Below are 20144 nucleotides of genomic sequence, written 5' to 3'. Positions count from 1 at the left end.
CTAGTGGATGGAGGCGCCGCAGCGGTCCTTGCAGGGGCCGCTCCTCCGCCACAAAGGGTCCCCGTCGGGCCGGGGGCTAGCCGCGGACGGACCGTCCCTACCGGCGCCGGGCACGAAGGACCAGTCAGGCCGGCGCCCGAGAGGCAGGGGCAGGGCCCGACCCCTTAAAGGCCGAGCCGAATCCCCGCGCTGCCGGAGCCCAGGGCCGCTGAGCAGGCCGGCCCCGCACAGGCGGCGGGGGGATGGAGGCCACCTACCTGTCCCTCCGCCGCCGCTGGCTCCGGGTGGCCGCCCGCCGGCCACGTGGACGCGCCCTCGAGCCCCACACCGCCCCACTCGCGCGCCCCCGCCGCCGCACCCCTCGCCTTACACGCCGCGCGCCCGCGCCGCCGCCGCCGCCGCCCACACACTGGGCCGGCCCGCGGCCGCCAGGGCCTTTTAAACCCGGACCGTACCACCGCGCCGGGCGGGGGCGCCCAGGGAGGGCCGAGCGGCAGGGCTCGCGGGCGGCGGCCGCCCCTCCCTGGGGCCAGGAGAGGCCCAGTGCTTAGCCCGGGCCCCCGTGAGCGGCCCGGGTCCCCGCCCAGCGAGCCGACCCCCCTCGCGCAATGGCCGCGTCCGCGGCGCGCGCCTCTCCCCCGCCACCCCCCGCCCCGGGCCGCCGCCTCCCGCAACCCTGGGACCCGCGCGCGCCCGCGCCACACACCCCCTAGGACCCGGGGCACGCGCAGACCCCGCCCCGGTGCTCGGAGGCGCGCCCGGGGCCACCTGCCGCCGGTGCGCGGCCTCCGGTGTCCCAATCCTTAGGGCGCACACCAGCCGGGGACTCGCGGTCCTGGCTCAGGATACTCTCGCCCTGACGGTCCTTAATCCGGAGGGCCCGCGGCTAATAACATGCAGATGCTCAGCACGAGGACTTGAGGCTGTCGGCCATTTACACCTGGCCCCTTCCCCAGCCAGCCACCGCAGCCCTGAATCGGAGGTTTTCATTCCCTTGGTTTCCTTTTCTTTTCTTTCTTTTTTTTTTTTTGGTACGCGGGCCTCTCACTGTTGTGGCCTCTCCCGTTGCGGAGCACAGGCTCCGGACGCGCAGGCTCAACGGCCATGGCTCACGGGCCCAGCCGCTCCGCGGCACGTGGGATCCTCCCGGACCGGGGCACGAACCCGTGTCCCCTGCATCGGCAGGCGGACTCTCTACCACTGCGCCACCAGGGAAGCCCTCCTTTTCTTTTTAAACAGATTTATTGACCTATAATTCATCTGTCACCCTTGAAGCAAGCCCCCATATACCCCTTAGTAGTCCTCCCGGTCTGCCCCATATGAATTTTAGGATGAGCTTGTCAGTTTCTGCAAAAAAGCCAGCAAGAGTTTGATAGGGATTGAATTGAATCTGTAAATCAATTGGAGAGTGTTGCCATCTTAACAAGATTCTTTCCATCCATGAGCATGGGATGTAATGATTAACTTTATGTGTATTAATTTCAACTTGGCTAGGCTGTAGTCTGCAGTTCTTTAATCAAACTCTCATCTAAGTGTTGCTGTGGAGGAATTTTGTAGGTGTGGTCAACACCGACAATCGGTTGACTTTAAGTAAAGATTACCCTCCATAATGTGGGTGAGTCTTGTCCACTCAATTGAAGGCCTTAAAAGCAAAAACTGAGGTTTCCAGGAGAAATAGATATTCTGCCTCAAGAATGTAATGTAGAAGTCCTGCTTGAGGTTGCAGCTTGCCGACCTGCCCTACAAATTTTAGACTTGCCACCTTGTCAGCCCTCACAATCTCATGAGCTAATTCCTCAAAATAAATCGTGTGTGTGTGTGTGTGTGTGTGTGTGTGTGTGTATCCTGTTCTGTTACTCTGGAGAACCCTAACTAAATATTTTTCCATTTATTCAGGTTTTCTTTTTTTTTTTCATTTATTCAGGTTTTCTTTATTGTCTTTCAATGACATTGTCTAGTTTACAGTGTACAAGTCTTGCATTTCTATTGTTAAATTCATTCCTAAGTATTTTATTCTTTATAATGCTATTGTAAACAAAGTTGTTTATTGCTATGGTATAGAAGTACGATTGATTTTTGTGTAATGACCTTTCGTCCTGCAACTTTGCTGAAGATAGAGATAGTTTTACTTCTTCCTTTCCAATCTGGACGCCTTTTACTTCATTGTGTTGCCTAATTGCCCTGGCTACACCCTCCAGTCAATGTTGGATAGAAGCGGTAGCTTTCTTTTTAACTTTATAGTTTGAAATTATTTCAGACTTACAAAAAAGCTTTCTCATTCTCTCTCTCTCTCTCTCCCTCTCACTTGTGGGTGCATATGTGTTTATTATATATAAAAATAATATTTTTATCAACTGTGTCTAAGTAACTATGTCTGCATACAGCTTACCCCTCAGCCCCTAAATACTTCACTCAGTATTTCATAACCACAGCATAATTACCGTATAACTATTATGGACTCTTGCATAACCAAAGTATAACTGTCAACATCAGAAATGTTAATGTTAATACGATAATATTATTTGATCTAAGGTCTCATTCGAATTTCACCAATTGTCCTCATGATGTTTTTTCCGATCCAGGATCCAGTCTAGGATCCCACGTGGCATTCGTTCTCGTGTCTCTTTGGTTCCCTTTAATCTGGAACATCCCTCTGCTTTTCTTGGCCTTTCATGACATGGACATTTTTGAAGAGTGCAGGCCAGGTGTTCGGCAGAACGTCCTCAGGTTGGATTTGTCCGATGTTTTCTCAGGGTGCGATTTGGGCTGTGTGGTATTGGGAGGCTACCAGGCCCTCTCTGTGCTTCTTATCAGGAGGCAAGTGTTATTGTTTTGTCCCTTCACTGTGATGTTAACTTTAAGCATTTGGTTAAGGTGGTGACTGCCAGTTTCTCAAGTGGACAGTTATTATTTTTCCCTCTGTAACTAAAAAGCGGCTTGTAGGAAGATACTTTGAAACTAGGTAAATATTCTGTTTTTATCAAAATGTTACCAGTCATTGATAATTCTTGCCTAAATCAATGATTACTCTGATGGTTACAAAACAGTGATTCTTCTCCCTCCATGATCCCTCCTACGTTCATTCATTGGCGTTCTCCTGTCAGGAAGAGCTCCTCTGTTCATCTATCTATGTATTCATTATCAGGGTGGACTCGGGGATGTGGATTTTATTCGACGGACTGTAATCCATTATTGTTTTTTTGTTTTGTTTTTGTTTTTTTGGCCGTGCCACTCATGGTATCTTAGTTCCCAGAAACAGGGATCGAACCCCCATCCCCTGCATTGGAAGATGGATTCTTAACCACTGAACCACCAGGGAAGTCCCTTGGGTAGCTTTTAAAAAAAATTTCCCTTTATGGGAGTTCCCTGGTGGCCTAGTGGTTAGGCTTTCACTGCCGTGGCCCGGGTTCAATCCCTGGTCGGGGAACCGAGATCCCACAAGCCAAGAAGAGCACGGCCAAAAAAAGAAAAATCTTTCCTTTTAATATAGCTATGTTATTCATTTGAAATGCACTTGGGAGAATTTGTTTGTATTCAGTTTTAGCTTTTCCCCCCATCCTGTTGATTTTTTTTTTAGTATGTAAAATAGCAACATGTGTCCAGAAGTCAAAACTACATCAGAAGAGACACATCCAGAGCAGCACCACTCCCTCTCGCATCCCTATCACCCGGTTCCCTCCTACCCCTTTAGGTAACCAGTTTCATTAGTTGCCTTCTTTTCCTGTTTTCTTTTAAAATGAGCTTTATTGGGGTATAATTTACAGACAATAAATGACCCCACTTTAAGGGTACAGTTCAGTGAGTTTTGACAAATACATACCCCTTTCAACCACCCTCCAGCCAAGATACAGGCCATTTCCATCAGCCCAGAGGCCCCTCTGGGTTCCCTCCGCCCAGCCCCAGGTGGCTGCCCATCTGCTTGCTGTCACCATGAAGATGGTGAGCATCTTTTCACTTGTTTTTTTACCGTTTTTCTTAAAAAAATTATTGGAGTATAATTGATTTACAATGTTGGGTTGCTATTGCCATTCTTATTCGTCTTTTGTGACATTGTGTATTCAAATCTTTTGCCTGTTTATTGTTTCTCATTCGGCCACATGCACAGGGCATGAAGGATCTTAGTTCCCTGACCGGGGATCAAACCTGTGCCCCCTAGCGGTGGAAGCACAGAGTCCTAACCACTGGATCACCAAGGAAGTCCCTTTTGCCCGCTTTTTAAAATTAGGATGTTTGTCTCATTTTTATTGATTTGCAGGAGTTTACGTGTGTGTGTGCGCGCACACGTGCACACGTGCATGCAAAACATATCCTGGATACAAGCCCTCTGTCATAAAAATATTTTCTTTTCTCCAAGCCAGTGGCTTGTCTTTTCATTTTCATAATAGTATCTTTTAAAGAGCAAAAGTTTGGATTTTTGATGAAGTCTAATTTATCAGTTTTTCCTTTTATGATTGTTTTTTGTCTCCTGTCTAAGAAAACTTTGCATAGACCAAGGTCACAAAGGTTTTCCCCCATGTTTTATTTATATATAGTTTTAGTTTTAGCTTTTAGCTTTTAGGTCTACAGCCCATGTCAAGTTCATTTTTCTGTGTGGTCTAAGTAAGGCGTATAAGTTTCCTGTGGCTGCTGTAACAAAGTTCCACAAACTGAGTAGAGTAGCTAAAACAATACACATTTCTTCTCACCTTTTTTTTTTTTTTTTTTTTTTTTTTTTTTTTTTGCGGTACGCGGGCCTCTCACTGTTGTGGCCTCTCCCACCGTGGAGCACAGGCTCCGGACGCGCAGGCCCAGCGGCCATGGCTCACGGGCCCAGCCGCTCCGCGGCATGTGGGAATCCTCCCGGACCGGGGCACGAACCCGCGTCCCCTGCATCGGCAGGCGGACTCTCAACCACTGCGCCACCAGGGGAGCCTTCTTCTCACCTTTTAAGACGATAAAAATATTCTGGGAGTAGATAGAGGTGATGGTTGCACAACATTGCGGATATACTCAATGCCACTGAAATGTGCATTTTTAAATGGCTAATGGTTATTTTTATGTTATGTGAATTTTTCCTCAGCTGAAAAAATTTGAAAATAAAAAACAAAATCCCACAGTTAGAGACCACATGTGCCATCTCAGGTTGCATATGTCCCCCACCCCTTGAGGAGTGACAGTGCACTGTGCTCGAAGCCTGGGAACCAGGACTCTCACCTGGCGGTGGTGCTGCAAAATGGGAGGGGCCGGGGGCGGGGGAGTCTGCCACCGTCTGGAAAATTAATTATGCCTTCCCTGGCCGTCCAGTGGTTAGGACTTGGCACTTCCACTTCCGGGGCACGGGTTCCATCCCTGGCTGGGGAACTAAGATCCCGCAGGCTGCACGGCACGGCCAAAAAGTTTTAAAAAGATTTAAAACGGAGGAGGCTCTGTATGCACAGATCTGGAGAGACACGTAGGCTGCCTCTCTGACCTTTCCTCCCTTCCTCGCCTTCCCCTCTCTCCTTCCCTCCCTTCCACCCCACTCACCTCCAGCCTGCCTTCCTGTGCCAACACACCTGCTCCCCTCACCGCCTAGCCCACCCCCACCCCCGGCAAACACTAGTCCCCAGAAGCCTTGGTGAGCACTCACTGGCCTCGGTGACCTCGTGTAGTTCTAGAGCATCAGATAATAGCTGTCCCGGCAGCCCCCAACTTTCCTCTGCGGCCCCCGGACCTCTCCCCTGCACTCCACACTCACATGAGTTCAAGGTCCCGAGGAGAGGGCCCCCAGCACGACGGTGCCCTTCCTGGCAGGAGTGCTGGCCTGCACTGGCCTCCAGGCAGGAAGTACGGAGCCCAAGACTGCCAAGCAGAAAGCTGGCCCTTTCTCAGCCCTTTCTTAGGATAAGGGGCTCCTCCCTTGGGCCCCACCAACCATGGTGTCTTTTCCATCCCTCCAATGGCCACAGGGAAGGGGGTCTCCTCCCCTGACCGCCTCCCTGCCCCCTTGACCCTGACCCCAGACGTCTCCCTTCTTCCCAGCAACTTAGGGCTGTTTCCCTGACAGGACCCAAGATTGGGCCTCAAGGGGCTTGTTTTCCAGAGGCTGCCGGGCCAAAGGCGGCTCCCTCAAATCATGCAGTCTTCTGGCGGCTTCTCAAAGGGGGCAAGAGGGCGTTGGCGCAGGCCAGAGGATCCCCCCGCAGGGTTCCCGGAACCCAACAGAAAGCCCCATCGATTTCCTCAGAGTTGTTCCCCACATCCAGGACTTAGGGTCAGGCCTGGCCACCCCTCCCTGCTGTGCCCCAGGTGCCCAGGCCTATTCTACCCTCCTCCCTCCTCCAAGTGACCCTGGATGGCCCCGCCCCAGACACAGGGTAAGGAAGCCCAAGTGACAGCTCCTAGCTGCCAGATGGGCCTCCCCAGGCCACGGCTGAACAGGACAGAGGGCCCTGCCACAGAGGAGGGCACAAGAGCCTGTGTACCCAGCAAAGCCCGCCACCAGCGTCAGATCTGCACACTGGCCAGGGAGGCGGGGCCGGACCCAGAGCGGAGACGCTCCCTGCCGGCTGGGGTCTGTCCCCTGTCCCCTCTGCCAGGTCTCAGGCAAGGGGAATAAGGGGGGAGCAGGGGTGGCGAGCTTACCTTCCTCAGCCTCCTGGAGCTGGGCCCAGGGGAACCAGGGGAGCTGCCCGCCAAGGCGGGGCAGGAAGCAGGGAGCACACATCCCCAAGACAAGTTCCCCCCTTCGGGCCGTGACAGCGACCAGCCCCAGGGCAGCCTGAACAGAGCTGGCCGTGGGTGGGGTGGGCACGCAGGGAGTACAGGGCGTCCACAGTGGCCTTCCCGTGTCCAGTCTGGGGAGAGATGCTGTGACAGGGATACAGGGTGGCTGGGAGCCACAGGACAGCCGTGTCCCTTATGGAACGGGCAGCTAGGAGACACAAAGGAGCCCAAAGTCCTAGGCGGGAAGCACGGGGAGGAACGCCCTTCCTACCCACGTAGGTGCCGCAGTGGGGACGAGCTGGGCCTGCTGAGGCCCCAGTGGATCCCAAATATCCCTCCCACCCTCCCACCTCTGCCAAACACACGCTTTCTTGCAAGACACAGAGAGCAGAGATATTGTATAATTCCATTTATGTGAAACTTCCAGAACAGGCAAATCCATACAGACAGAAAGTAAACCAGGGGATGCGAGGGGCTGGGGGCAGCTGCTAATGGACGTGGGGTCTCCTTTCGGGGTGATTCACAACACTAGGTGAACGTTATGCTATGTGAATTTTAGCTCAATAAAAAAAGTCTTTAGAATAAAACGCACAACAGGTGCTCTAGCTCTGACGTGTGTATCTCTGTCATAAAAGAAAAAGGCGGTAAACACAGCACCAGGGGCAGGGGCTGAGCAGGCCCCGTCACGTCTCGGGAGCAGGGAGCCGGGCGCCTGGAATCCTGGGGCCGCAGGGAGGGCGCCGCAGGGAGCCGGAGGGGCTGGGGCTGCGCTGCTTCCACATCACCGGATCTGGTGCAGGACGAGGGGACAGAGAAGGAAAGGCGAGCTGAGCAGGGCCAGGCGGGCCTCCCGCCGGGCAGCCAGGCCAGCCCGCGCCCAGTGCTCGAGGGCTTCTGTACCGTGTACTTGTCCCACTTCTTCTCAGGGTCGTAGGGCTCCCAGCGGCTGGCGGGGAAGATGTGCTTGTTCTTCTCGTACCAGCTCCGCAGCACCACCTTGCCCGCGTGCGACTGAGGACGGGAGAAGGGCCGGGCGCTGCGGCTCAGGGCTCAGGGCCACGTGGCTGGACCCCTCCTACCCGCGCAGTGCCCCTGCCCACCGTACCTCATCCTTCTCCACGGTGGCATCACTGAGCAGCCGCACGTCATCGTGAACGTCGAAATTGAAGAGGGGCCCTGCAGGGACAAGGAGACAAGAGGCCAGGCCCCATCAGCTGCCGCCCCGTGACACGGGCAAGTGACCGGGGGGGCGGGGCCAGGCGCACTCACCGCTCTTCCCTCGTGCCTTGGTGACGATGAAGTCATAGAAGCTGTGGTGCTACGAGCAGAGGGCAGGAAGGCGACGGCAGGTGAGCCACCTCGGCCGCCTGCAAGCCGGGTTCCAGCCCTGCCCACCCGAGCCGAAGACCCAGGGCACGCGGGGCCCCCCTCGAAGCCCCCAGGTGTGCCACGGCCCGAGACCCTCCCCGCAGCCCCCAGAGAAGGGACTCACGTGGGGTATGATTAGGTCCTCCTTGATGTACATGAGCTGCTCCACCCCTGCCGACCTGAGGGAGGAAGGACCAGATAGCAGGTGGCCAAGGACATCGGGGCACCAGAGCCAGGAGGCAGAGGCCCGCGATGCTGGAAGGGGGATGGGTAAGGGGGCACGGCGCCCGGCGTGCCGCGAGCGGCAGCTGCCACCTGGGGTCCCGAGCGCCAGGGCTGAGGCTGCAGACTCCAGTGCACCCTGGAGTCTGTGCACCCGCGCAGCCCCACCTGAGCTCGCTGAAGTCTTTGCGCAGGATCTCGAGGGCCTTCTGCAGGAACTGCTGCATCGTGTTGCCCTTTTTCATCTGTGTGAGTGACCCAAGAAGAGGCAAGAGGGAAACCGTGCGGGGAAACCAACCGAGGAGTTGGGAAGGGAGGACGGAAGCCCGGAACCCTCCTCCCTGCTCCCCCCGAACCCCCAGGGGCCACCCATACCAAGGGATTGACAGCTCCTTCCCACCGAGGCCAAAGGAGGCTGGGCCCGAGGGGCGAGGGGCATGGGGCCCGGGGCGCAGGCCCCGCAGCGTCACCTTGACTGTACGCCGGTGCCCAGAGCCATCCCAGTAACTGAAGGTGATCTCGATCTCCTCACCTACAAAACAGAATTGCCCCTTGGCCTCCAGACCCCGGTGTCCCCACTCCCTGCCAGCTCCCTGGGGCTCGGGGCGCTGCCCAGAGCAGCGCTGGCAGGAGCGCGGGTGCGGCTCCCAGCCCCGGGCCACGCACATCCCGCTCCGGGAGCCTCACTCTTGATCTTCTCCTGCTTGGCTTCCCACTCCTGCCGCAGCTCCTCCCGGAGCCGATTCTCCTCCTCCTGGAAGAGAAAGAGGCAAAGGAGGGAGGCCCAGGGCTGCCCAGGGGGCACGCAGGGCCCCACTTCCTGAGCAAAAGCCTCTGCCAGGGCCGGGGGCAGGCCGCCTTTACCTCTCGGTCTCGGTCAGGCAAGAAGCTCGTGTCCACATCTGGGTTCTTCCCCAGTTTCCTCTTCTTTGTGGTGATCTCTGGAGCAAAAGGAAACACAAGAGTCAGTGGCACGATGGCCCTTGCCTCCGGGGCACCCCAGACCTTTGTCACCCAGGCCTCAGCTCAAACGCAACCTCCCTGGAGGCTTCTTGGACTGTCCTGGCCGGGACGCACAGCCCTCTTCACAGCACCTATAGAAACCTTTATGAGAGGCGCCCTTGCCAAGGGGCCTTCACCTTGGTCTCCACCGCCAGCAGCTGAGCAGGAGGCTGGCACCAAATTCTTGCCCCATCAGCTGTGACCTGGAGTGCCTCGGGGGACCTAAAGCCTCAGTGCCGGTGCCAGAGGGAGAGAAGATCCTTTGCACCAGAGGGGCAGGACATCCACATCTGACGTCTCATCCACTCTTCACGACAGCCTCAAAAGGTTACGACATTCCTTTTTACCAGGAGACGAAGCTGAAGCCCAAAGTCCTATGGTTGCTACTATCAGAACCCGCGGGGAGGAGGGAAGGAGAGGCCCCACTTGGGCTCAGGCCAGGCCTGACACCTTGGACTCTGCAACTCACTTTCCCCAATTAGGGCACAAATGAACGAGAACAGTGATTCTTTAACTTGCTGGTCTCGGCACCCTGGACGGTCTTACAAGTCACCAAGGACCCCAGAGAGCTCTTGTCCCTGGGAGTTGTAACCATTGACAGTCACCAAATCGAAAACTAAATCTGGGAAGTGCCAAAGACTCGAGAACATGAAAGCGTGCATTCTATCAGCTGTCGGAGGGAGGACGGCATACCATGTCACGTGACCTCTGGAAAAATCCACTGCACGCTCACGAAAGAACAAGAGTGCAAAAGGCCAAGAACGTCTTAGCACAATTATGAAAATGGTTTTGACCTCGCAGACCTCTCGAAAGGGTCTCGGAGACCCCCAGGGGTCCCTGGAGCACTCTTTGAGAACCGCCGACCTAGAAGACAAGCCCATACTCCAGGGCAGAGGTTCCAGCACCTGGACAAGTTACAAAAATTCCACGCCAGCTACCCATGGCCGGGCCCCGGAAACCAAACCTCCAGGGGGAGGGAAGCACCCACAAAGCCCCAGTGACACACAGTGAGGCTGAAAGCCTCCCCCCAGACCCGTGCTGTCCCAAAGGTGGCCTCTGCCGTACAGATGGACAGCTCACACCAAACGCAACTGACCTGCCCGTGGGAACATTTTAGATACCAAATATCACTAGTTACTGTTACTCAACAGTAGTGAGACTACCCCAGGGGCTTCCCCCCGGGGGGTGGGCAGGCTCTTCCCCCTGACAGCACTGGCCGCTCCCCTCAAAGCTGTCCCAGTGCCATCCCCTGCCTTGGTTCCCCAACACTGATCCCAGGCCACCACATGCTGGCCATCACGCTTTCTAACCCAGACCAGGCCTGTGCTGCATCCTCCCCGGTCCTCAAATGTGTCCACTTCTGCCCGCTCTGCTTCTAGGTACACTCATCTCTTGACTCTACGTGCTTCTCCACCCGCCTCTCTCTGGGTGCTAATGAGATTCCCCTCACCCTGAAGGCCCAACTCAGTTCTCCCCCCTCCCTTGGCCCCAGCGAGACACACGCTTCCCCGTGTGTCTCCCACCAGGACAGGGACGGCACCCAGCTTCTGTCCGTCTGCCTCGGCCCCGGCCTGGCCGTGAGCGGGTGCCCAGCACACAGGAGCCCCATGGTGACCTCAGCCTTCCCGAGTCGTTCCTGTGGCCCCTTGTTCCCTTGGGCAAGGCCTGCACTGTCCAGTGAGCAGCCGCTTAGTTTCTGCGGTTGGGTCAATTTATACTGAAATTATTCAAACAGAATTAAGTTTGGTGCCCAGCCACACGAGCCCCACACAGCTGCCCAGGGACCGCACAGCTGGTTCCCACTCAATCGGCCGCCAAAAGCGAGCCCCCCCACTCAACTTTGCCACGGTGAAGACTTGGCCCTTTCCCTCCTGCCCCAACTTGTGAGGTCCGGGACCCCGAATGCGGCGGGCAGTCAAGGCTGTTGGCAGAGGCGCTTCTTCACTTGCGAGCTGGACGCCAGGACAGAGCTCTGCCAGCGGGACCTGCCCCCACCTTCCCTCTCCAGCTCGTCATCGTCCATGGTCGCCTCCTCCTCCTCGTCGCCCGCCTCGTCCTCTTCCTCCAGGGTGAAGGACAGGCTGGAGATCTTCCGCTTGGCCTCCTTCTTGCGCTCCTTCTCTCGCAGCTTCTCCAGCTTCCTGCCGAGGCATGGGTGGCCGTCACGCATGTTCCCACCCCCGAGGCCCCTTCCCCGACCCAGAGCCACCTGTGTGCTCAGTGCGGGTCCCACTCCGCGCAGGCCCAGAGGAGTCCTGCTGGCCCGGGGCACTTCAAGTTCACGGGCAGGCAGGGATCTGATGATGAAAAAGGGTCCCCCCTCCCCTTCCACGTGCAGGACCAGCCTGACCCGCCCCCAAGCACGAGCTCCATCCAGAGGGGAAGGCCGCTGGCTGGGAGGAGACGACCCACAGCTGCAGCTCCTTCGACTGCTCCTTCTTGGCCAGCTGCTTCTCCCGCTCCTTCACCAGGGCCTCCTGCTTAGCCTTCATGTCGTTCAGGGTCACAAGACCTGCGAGGTGAGGAGACGCGGGGGCAAGAGGCGGTCACCCAGAGTCAGCCATGCAGCCGACCTCAGCCCGGGAGTGGGGACACAAGCGCTTTGCTCACCCACGGTGCTGGACTTGAGCTCCGCCTCCACGGCGTCATAGTGCGCAGAGAACTTCTTGTCAATGTTGGATTTCATTATGTTCTCCTGTCCGGGAGGGAAAGCAGCAGTGAGGGCCACCTGCCACCCCACCATGCAAGTGGGGACCTGGGTTCTAGTCCCAGGTGTGTCCCTAGACTCACTATGATGTGACCTTGGGAAAGACATGTCCCCTTCCCTTGACTGGTGGAAGGTTCCACGGGGCTGTGAGAGGCTCTTCCAGTGCCGAGGGAACCAAGTGGGGTTGTTTCCCCGTGCCATCTGTGCTGCTCCGGCCCCTCCACAGGTCCCACTGGGAACCAGAGCTCACTCAGTGGTTGGTGTTCTTCACGCCCAGCTCTTAAGCTGAAGCTCTGGAGACCCAAGGCAAGGAGTGCCAGGAGGGAGCAGAGAGTGGCTGGCGGCCTGGTCCCTCACCGAGCAATGCTGCTCCCTCCTGGCACCAGATGTTGCCAACAGCTTCCCACGAGGCCTCCTCACTCCAGCCCAGTCCCATCCCACTTGGTACCAAGTAGGTCCCTCTCTGGCCAGCAGCCTCCACAGGAGGTGGCCAGCAGAGAAATGTACCTCCGTCCCGCCACTGAGTTCGCACTGAGACAGTGGGGCTGGGGCACAAGTGTAAACCGAGGCAGCACCGGGCCTCAGCATGCAGCCACTTCCTTGGGCCCGGCTGCCACAGTACCTAAGGCCTGCCCTCCCCTTGCGCCGAGTCCCTGCTCTTCCACCGACTCTCCCCCAAAGGCCTAAGTGGAGGGCTCCTTCCTTCCTGACGGCCCACGGCCACTGGCCACTCACTGAAGCCCTTAGTGAACCGCGAGCACCCCAGACCTTCCTGCCTGCCTCTGTCCCATGAAAAGGGCTCCAGAATGAGTCCGGTGGATTGGCTGGGGCCCACCCTTCCTGATATCCATTGGATCTGGGCCTGACTCTCAGGGCTGAAGGGCCAGAGAAAGAATGCTCTGTGCCCTCGAGGATCGCCCCAATGCCAGAAATGTAACCACTGAGTGCGGCTCCTTTGGAGGCTTGTCACAGCCCACCTCCTCTCAGCCTTCTGCGCCCATTTTACAGATGAACAGACTGTCGCCCGCTCATTTCCGCCCCTTGCTAGAGATCGGCGAGCAAGGGTCCCACCCCCACTCGCCGCCCGCGCTCTGCTCCCGCTCCCCGGGGCCCCGCGCGACCCCGGGCTGCGGGAGCAGAGCGCGGGCGGCGGGCCGCGCGCATGCGCCGAGGCGCCCCGGCCCGGCCCGCACCTCCGCGATTCTCTGCTTCATCTGCTCCATCTGCTCGCGCTGCTTCTCCCGCTTCTTCATCAGGTGCATGGCGCGGCCCGCCTCGCTCGCGGCACCCTTGTACTGAGCCATGGCGGCGGCGACAGCGACAGCGGCCCGGCCGAGTCTCACGGGCTGCAACGGCTGTGGAGGCGGCCGTGCAGTCAACTGACCCCAGCGCCGTGACGTCGCTACCGGGGAACTCGCTGCCACCGCGCCCCGCCCCCGGCACGTGACTGCGTGCCGCCCAGCTCCGCCCCGCTAGCGGCCCCGCCCCGCCGGCCGCCGGAAGCTGGACGCCGCGGTCCCTCTCTTTATAGGTTCCCCATCAGTTCCTCAACAATAACCGCCGGTACGAGGCTGGGCTCCCAGTCCTGCTTCACCCTGTTGACCCCAAGGCTGGGCCTCCGGGCCCCTCACTTCCTCGATGTTGATCTCAGTCTAAGGGCAGATCCCCATCCCCTCGCTGCCTCCCTGCCTGAGGGCGTCCTGGTTCCCCCTGCTTCCTTGGCTTTGACTCCCCTCCCAAGACTGGGCCCCAGCCCCGCGTTTCCCCAGGCCATGAGGCTGGGCCTGCGCGTCTGCTTCCTCCACCTCAGCCCCCACCCCAGGCCAGACCCCTCTCCCTCGATTCCTCTCACATTGACCCCTTGGGCAGGGTGATGTGACCTGTTTCCTTCCTGATGGAGTCACCTCTTAACAGCCATCAGGAGCAAAGCAAAGCCCCACGCAGTCCCAAGCCTGGGTAGGAAAGCAGGACAGCCCAGGGAGCCAAGGCCCCGCCCCAGAGGCAGCTTTGGGGAAATAAAACGAACGGATCTGGGCTCAGGTTTCAACACAGTTTTATTGGGAGGTTTTGTTTTCTGTGAAATACACTAGAGGTTGGGGAAGGGGACACATTCACTTTGCAAGATAAGGGTTTCCCACCACTAAGGGGAAGGAATAGGGCAGGGCACACGGGGTTTGGATCCATTTTCCCACCTCCTTCTGCTTTGCTCACATGTCTTTTCTCTCTCAGCAAGTACCAGCAGACACAAAGACAAGAAACAAAAACCAAATCAACCTCCAATGGGGCCACACCCAAGCCCTCTTCCTTCCCAGGCTGCACCAGGGTCGCCAGGGTTAGGAAGGCCAGGCCAGGGTAGCTGCTCCACAGCCCCAGGCCGCACCGTGAGGCTGCAGGGCACAGTGCTCCCTTCTCACACAGGGTGGGCCGAAGTTAATAAATTAGAATAAATTATGGGGGTGGGGTAGGGAAAGGACTGCAACTTTGTGCTGGGAGGGCCCCTTCTCTCCAACACACAAGAGCTGGTGGGGGGAGGCAGGGGGCATCTCCAAAGGCCACTAGAGCAGGGGTAAGAGCGGTGGGGGCAGAAGTCAGCTTTTCCTCCACGTTCCTCCCGAACAGAGCAGAAGAATTAGGGGTGGGGGGAGAGACACACACAAGGAGAGGAACCCCCTTCTCCCAGGATAAGGAAGGGCCAAGAAAGAGGATACTAACCAACCCCCCCCGCCGCCCCCCGTCTCCCAAACCATCACTAAGGTTAAGGATTTGGTCAGTGAATCAATGAGGTGGATGACAGGAATGTGGTGGGGGAAGCAGAAGATGCTGGAAACGGGGGTGCCCAGCCACGCCCATCTCCCCAGCCCTTGAGGAGAACAGGCTCAGGTTGGGGCAGAGGGCACCAGGGGCTGGGGCGGGGGTCGGCAATCACTGGTCAGCTTCTCCGAAGACATCGTTCTGTTTGCGCTTCATGTTCTCAAAGTCAAAAGCGGAGCCTGCCATGCGCTTGTAGATGTCTTTGATGTCGTTGCAGGTTGTCTCAAAGTGTGTAGTGGCATCGTAGGAGCAGGAACAGAACACCTGGAAACAGCCAGCGCCCGGGGCCCGAGGTGAGCTGGGCAGGGGCCCTGGGCGGGCAGCCAGGAGCCGGGGCCGGGACAGGCTGCTTACCTGGCTCTCAGAACCATCGTCGATGGGCTCGTACAAGTCACTGATGGCCACAAACCTGACGGGCAGACGGAAGGGACGAGACAGGTCTCACAACCAGCCTTGCCCTCCCTGATGCCCACCCTCCGGCTCCTTGGCTCCCTTCCCCCCCCAGCTTCCGCCCCAGCCCCCCAGCCCCTCACTTCTGGTCAATGGGCTCCAGCAGCTCCAGGGCCGGCTCAACCTCCTTTTCGGGCTCTGCGGTCTCCACCGTGGTGCTGGCGATGGCAATGTACTTGCCCTGCGCGGCCACGTTGTGTGCGTAGGAGATCATGCACACGTAGATGTCTGTCCACAGGAAGGGCTCGGTTAACACGGGCACGTGGGGGGCCAAGCTCAATTTTGGCCCGCCCACCCTCCCCAGCCCTGCAGAGCGGGCAGCATCCAAGCTGCCACCCTCACGGAGGAGAAGAGGCCAAGCCAGCCAATGCCTTGGACCTCAGGTCATGGGGACTGCAGCGTGGGTCCCTGTTCTCCTACGGAGGGATCTGGCAGGGAGCCAGCCCCCAGGCTGAGGGGAAAGGCATGAGCCACACCGGAGAGAACACGTGACTTCCTCCGGTCCTACCTGACTTCCTGTTGACCTGGTTCTGGGGGATGATGATCTGGCAGGAGTTGGCATCATTGGTGTTCTTGATGGGGTGGCTGAGGACACAGATGATACGGATAACCTGGCCAGCCTTCCGCACGCGGTCTGGGACATAGCTGGGGTCACAGATCAGCTGCTTGCAGCGGGCCACCTATGAAAACACCAAAAGGCCTCGTCCCTATCTAATCACACCCCTCGGGGTTTCAGGGCCTGGACTCACGACGAGGGCTGGCAGCTCCGGCAGGACACTCCCACAACGTGCAGCTTCCTCCTGCGCCTCGGGGAGGGGGGCCCTGATACGCAGACGGCTGCCAACAGGATCGGCTACGTAGTCTTCTTCTGGAGCCCCGGTCCCCAGCCCGAGGCCCTCAGAGCCGAGCAGCAGCAGACCCAGCAGAGCCAGGGTCACTGGGAAGAGCACCTCTAAGGAGGGGGCGAACCCCGCCCAGACCGGCGTGCCTGCGCGGTGGGGACGGCTCACCTCTCCCTCGGACTTCACGCCCACCACCTTGCCGTTCTCCATGATGATGTCATCCACGGGTTTGTTCAGCATGTAGGTCCCCCCGTAGATGGCACTCAACCTGTGGTGGGGAGAGTGATGGTGAGGGCGCCCTCCCAGGACAAACGGGGACCAGTGATACTGCGCCACCCGCCCCTGCCAGCACGAGGGTGCAGAGAAGGTGGCCCCAGGCAGGCAGAGCTCAGGAGACCTGGCGGCCCTTCCCAACTCTGTCACAGCCACACACTCAGGACTGAACCTGGAGTGGTCCTTCCTCTCCGGGAGCTTATCGCCAGAATGTTCAGCGAAGGGCTAGCGTGAGGGTGGCTCCTCACGGAAATGTTCTGGGAAACAGAACGAAGGGCTCTGGAGAATCCGACTCGAGGTTTCCAGGCCCCGTGCCCAGTCCTAGCGCTGCCTGACTCAGGCCAGGAGCCAAGCAAGCCCCCATCTGTGGTTCTTCAACTCTGCACGTCAATACCCCACTCTGGCGTCACCACCCAAGGATGGTGTGAAATGAACTAGGACCACAGTGGGAAAGTACAAAATGCTGTGGAGGTACCCAAGGGGGCCATTTCCATCGTTGGCCTCAGTCCTTCTTGGGACCGCCAACTGACCGAAGCCACGCCCTTACCTTGCAAAGCCCTGGGGCAGCTCGCCGAGGCCATAGAGTGGGTACAGATACGGGCTCTTGCCATACCGGGCCAGGGACTCGCTGTACAACTTGATGCGGTTGATGGTCTCAAGACAGGGCTGGTCCAGGTAGCTGGGGGGATGGGTTCAGAAGAGGCTCCAACAGCAGGACCCCCAGTTCACCCCACCCAGGCACCAGGCCAGCCTTCCCACCACCCTCAATGGCCTGGGGAAGCCCACGGGTCAACTGTAGGGAAGGGACAGAAAAGGCGACAGGCAGGCGAGCACGAGGCTGAGTACGAGAGGCGTGGGCCGAGAGAACAGCAGGCAGGAGCAGGTAGGGCAGGGTGAGGGCCGGATGAGGGGTGGTCTGCCATGCCAGTTTCCCCTCACTCATCGGTGCGGTAGAGCGCCAGGGCATGGCCAGTGAAGTCGATGACATCCTGGCCCAAGTCAAACTTCCGGTAGACGTCACGCATGCTGGTGTTCTGGGGGTCAACGCCCTCGAAGGTCTTGGCGTCATTCTCATCAAAGTTTGCCACAAACACCAGAAACTTCCGGAAGCGCCGTTTCTCAAACATGCCCATCAGATCTGCGCGGGCAACGTGAAAACAACCGTTGCACCGCAGACAATGAAACTCTCCATCCCACCAAGCAGGCGGAGCAAGCGCGCACCCCGGCTCCCAGCTGACCCCCACGTGACCTCAGATGAACCCCCTCTGTGCTTCTTGGCCTCAGCTTCCCCATATGTACGAAGAGTGAGTCGGGCTGGACGGCTCTGAGGGCCCTCCCGGCTCCAACGCTTGGGGACGTTTCACTAATCGGGTGGAGCCCCTGTCAAAACCTGGAGTCTGTCAAGGACTCCACATCCCTTCCGCACGCGGACTCCCCTCCTGGCAACCAGTGGGAGGCATGGCCCAGGGCACAGAGGGATGACAGAGCAAGGGGCTTCTGGTACGGTGTGAGGAACGTGACCTTGGGCAAGGGGCGCCCTGCTCTGGACAGCGGCCCCGCCCCACGATTCCCTGGCTCAGGGGACCCGCACTCACTAGAAGCCAAGGCTTCAGTCTCGGTGGATGGTACTTTGTAGATCTTGCCCCCCTTGTAGACAAAGCTGCCCTCCACCACCTTGAAGTCCAGATAGCGTGTCACCTCTGTATACAGTAGCATCTTCACCAGCTGTCCTGCGGGGTGGTGTGGGCAAGGCAACAGAGTCAGCGTGGCTCACTCCAGAAGCTCTACCTGGTCTGGCTGCCCTTCTCTGGAGTCTGACCCTCCTCTGGTCATCCCAATCACCCCCCATAATCCCTCCTTCATCTCCCTCACCGTTGGCCATGAGGAATTTGGGGATCAAGTCAACGTTCCAGTCTCGGCCCCGGCCCATCGTCTCAGGGGGCCCCTCCAGCAATTGAAAACGCTTATACAGCTGCAGGCGGAAGAGAGAGACCGAGATGCGCCTCAAGGACGCCCCCTCCCGCCCCCACCCCCCGCCCAGAAAACCTGGGGAGCTGCTTCGTTCCGCACCCCACACGAGAGGTTAACAAGGGATGGGCCTGGGCCCCAAGCACCCTACCTCCTCCAGGGGGGTGATGGAGGAGCTCTCGCCCCCATAGTAGGGGTTCCGGTCCATATGCAGCACCTTCTTCCCATTCACGGACATGATACCCGACAGGATACATTCCTGGGCAAGGGGCGATGTTCACTGCACTCCTACCTGCCCACATTCCCACCAGCAGCCCTGATGTATTCCCCACCCCAACCCTGAGAGGAGAGCAAAGCTGGAAGGACTGTGCCCCAACGGACAGCTCCTTCCATCCGTGGCTGGTCGCCTTGCCTAAAATTGGGGGTGGTGCTTTATTTGACCACGGCTTCCTTTCGTATCATAACCTTGCTAGGCAAAAAGGTGAACAAGGAAGAGAGTATCCAGCAGACACACGCAGGGTCTTCCAGCAACCCAGATACCAAGAAAGTCATCTACCTACGTAGAGCCCCACAGAAAAGCAGATAAAACACAATGAACCACAGGGAAGACCTAGCTGCACAGCCAAAGGGACCCAAAAGGGAAGCGAAAAAAGGCTTAGTTAGCATGGTACTGAAATCCCAGGCCCCACCCTGGGCTGCTCTTTCCTCAGAGAGGAGCTCCTGACCGTGAGCCTTCCCAGCCACGGGAGGAGCTTCTGCACCCGACTGAAGGGGATGCATCTCTTAAGGCAGCAGTCCGAGGGGGTTTGGGGGAGGGTAAACACCCTCACCAGTCACTGTCATCAGCCCAAGGACAAAGGCTGCAAATACGACTCAGCCTGAGGTCTCCACGGGAAACCGGGGTGGGGTAACGGGAATGTGGTCACTGCCCCCACTGCTGCTCCTTCTGGAACATTCCATGGGTCCCCGGGCCCCATAAGAACCCGGGGAGGCGGGATGAGGGCCCATCCTGGCCAGGTCCCCCGACCTGACCGGCGGTCCTTGTACTACTACATCCCCACCAGAATTAGCGCAAGATGGTAGGTGATGCTGGGCTGGCCTTGGGTGGGGGCCGGGTGGGCGGGGTCAGGGAGCAACGGGAGACATCGGGGCGAGCGGGGGTGCGTTTTCCGGCCCTGCCGGCCGGAATAGGGAGGACGGGAGGGGCCAGGGGTCGGGGCCCGGGGAGTTGGGGGGGGGCGGCCAGAAGAGGGGCCGCTTCTTGGAGATGGGCCAAGACAGTGGGTAGAAGCAACATCGAGGGGGGATGGGCATGGGGCTGTCTTTTCGGGGACACGAACGCCGGGGGCGGCAGCGCCGCGATGGCAATGATGGGAGGATGGGGCCGAGGGCTGCAGCATCCCGGAGAGGAGAGGGCGAGGCGGAGCCCCGGGCGCCAGAGGCCGCACTTACGGTGAGGCCGGTCCCCAGCACGATCACATCATATTCCTCGTCCATGGTCAGGCCTCGGTGTCAGCGCCCGTCGGCTCCTCCTCCTCCTCCTCCTTCACCACCACCGCCGTCGCCGTCGCCGCCGCCGCCGCCGCCGCCGCCTCCTCCGCCGCACTGGACCAAAGATGGCGGCGCTTCGGCCGTAGCCCGACCCCTCCGCCGCGTCAAAGAGTCCCGGCCCCTCCCCGCCCCCGCCGCGCCGACCGGGGCCACCGCCTCCCCGGGTTGTCTCCCGTGAAGGTTGCTGGGGTCCGGGCCCCAGCACCAGCGCGGCTCTGCGGGCAGCGCCCGCTCGCCAACGGCCCTGAGGGGAGAGCGGGCGGGGC

The 20144-nt window shown here is 58.7% G+C and overlaps 2 protein-coding genes across 3 annotated transcripts; both read right to left on the bottom strand.

Moving 5' to 3' along the window:
* Window positions 1-13345, bottom strand: FAM50A (family with sequence similarity 50 member A). Its single transcript, XM_065900313.1, has 15 exons — window positions 13177-13345; window positions 11887-11971; window positions 11689-11788; window positions 11272-11417; window positions 9139-9215; window positions 8962-9028; window positions 8745-8806; window positions 8443-8519; window positions 8177-8231; window positions 7954-8002; window positions 7790-7860; window positions 7342-7695; window positions 734-886; window positions 258-523; window positions 1-163 (listed from the first exon to the last, which is right to left on the bottom strand). Exons 1-15 carry the CDS (start codon window positions 13285-13287, stop codon window positions 1-3), a joined length of 1836 nt encoding a protein of 611 aa, XP_065756385.1. The 5' UTR covers window positions 13288-13345.
* A 674-nt stretch (window positions 13346-14019) lies between these two features.
* GDI1 (GDP dissociation inhibitor 1) lies at window positions 14020-19944 on the bottom strand. 2 transcript variants are annotated; one of them, XM_065901347.1, is made up of 11 exons: window positions 19780-19944; window positions 18479-18586; window positions 18232-18331; window positions 17955-18089; window positions 17299-17497; window positions 16907-17038; window positions 16255-16354; window positions 15753-15924; window positions 15328-15472; window positions 15149-15203; window positions 14020-15058 (listed from the first exon to the last, which is right to left on the bottom strand). In XM_065901347.1, exons 1-11 carry the CDS (start codon window positions 19822-19824, stop codon window positions 14906-14908), a joined length of 1344 nt encoding a protein of 447 aa, XP_065757419.1. In that variant the 5' UTR covers window positions 19825-19944; the 3' UTR covers window positions 14020-14905. The 2 variants fall into 2 exon arrangements, with proteins under 2 accessions (XP_065757419.1, XP_065757420.1); XM_065901348.1 differs by lacking the exon at window positions 17955-18089 and having other exon boundaries at window positions 14906-15058; window positions 19780-19824.
* Window positions 19945-20144: the final 200 nt, after the last annotated feature.

Source organism: Phocoena phocoena, chromosome X (genome assembly GCF_963924675.1).
Source record: "Phocoena phocoena chromosome X, mPhoPho1.1, whole genome shotgun sequence".
Classification (NCBI taxonomy): Eukaryota; Metazoa; Chordata; class Mammalia; order Artiodactyla; family Phocoenidae; genus Phocoena; species Phocoena phocoena.
This window is presented reverse-complemented; position numbering and strand designations above follow the sequence as displayed.

What these genes read in the sequence shown, in the direction of transcription:
- FAM50A (XM_065900313.1), bottom strand. Translation starts at nt 13,287, where the DNA reads ATGGCTCAGTACAAGGGTGCCGCGAGCGAGGCGGGCCGCGCCATGCAC. An exon ending in CCACCGTGGAGAAGGATGAG is followed by an intron (nt 7,696 to 7,789) that starts GTACGGTGGGCA and finishes TCCCGTCCTCAG; the next exon opens with TCGCACGCGGGCAAGGTGGT. An exon ending in CTGCTCAGCCCCTGCCCCTG is followed by an intron (nt 887 to 7,341) that starts GTGCTGTGTTTA and finishes GCATGTTATTAG; the next exon opens with CCGCGGGCCCTCCGGATTAA.
- GDI1 (XM_065901347.1), bottom strand. Translation starts at nt 19,824, where the DNA reads ATGGACGAGGAATATGATGTGATCGTGCTGGGGACCGGCCTCACC. An exon ending in CTGCCCCAGGGCTTTGCAAG is followed by an intron (nt 16,355 to 16,906) that starts GTAAGGGCGTGG and finishes TCCCCACCACAG; the next exon opens with GTTGAGTGCCATCTACGGGG. An exon ending in ACGATGGTTCTGAGAGCCAG is followed by an intron (nt 15,059 to 15,148) that starts GTAAGCAGCCTG and finishes GGCTGTTTCCAG; the next exon opens with GTGTTCTGTTCCTGCTCCTA.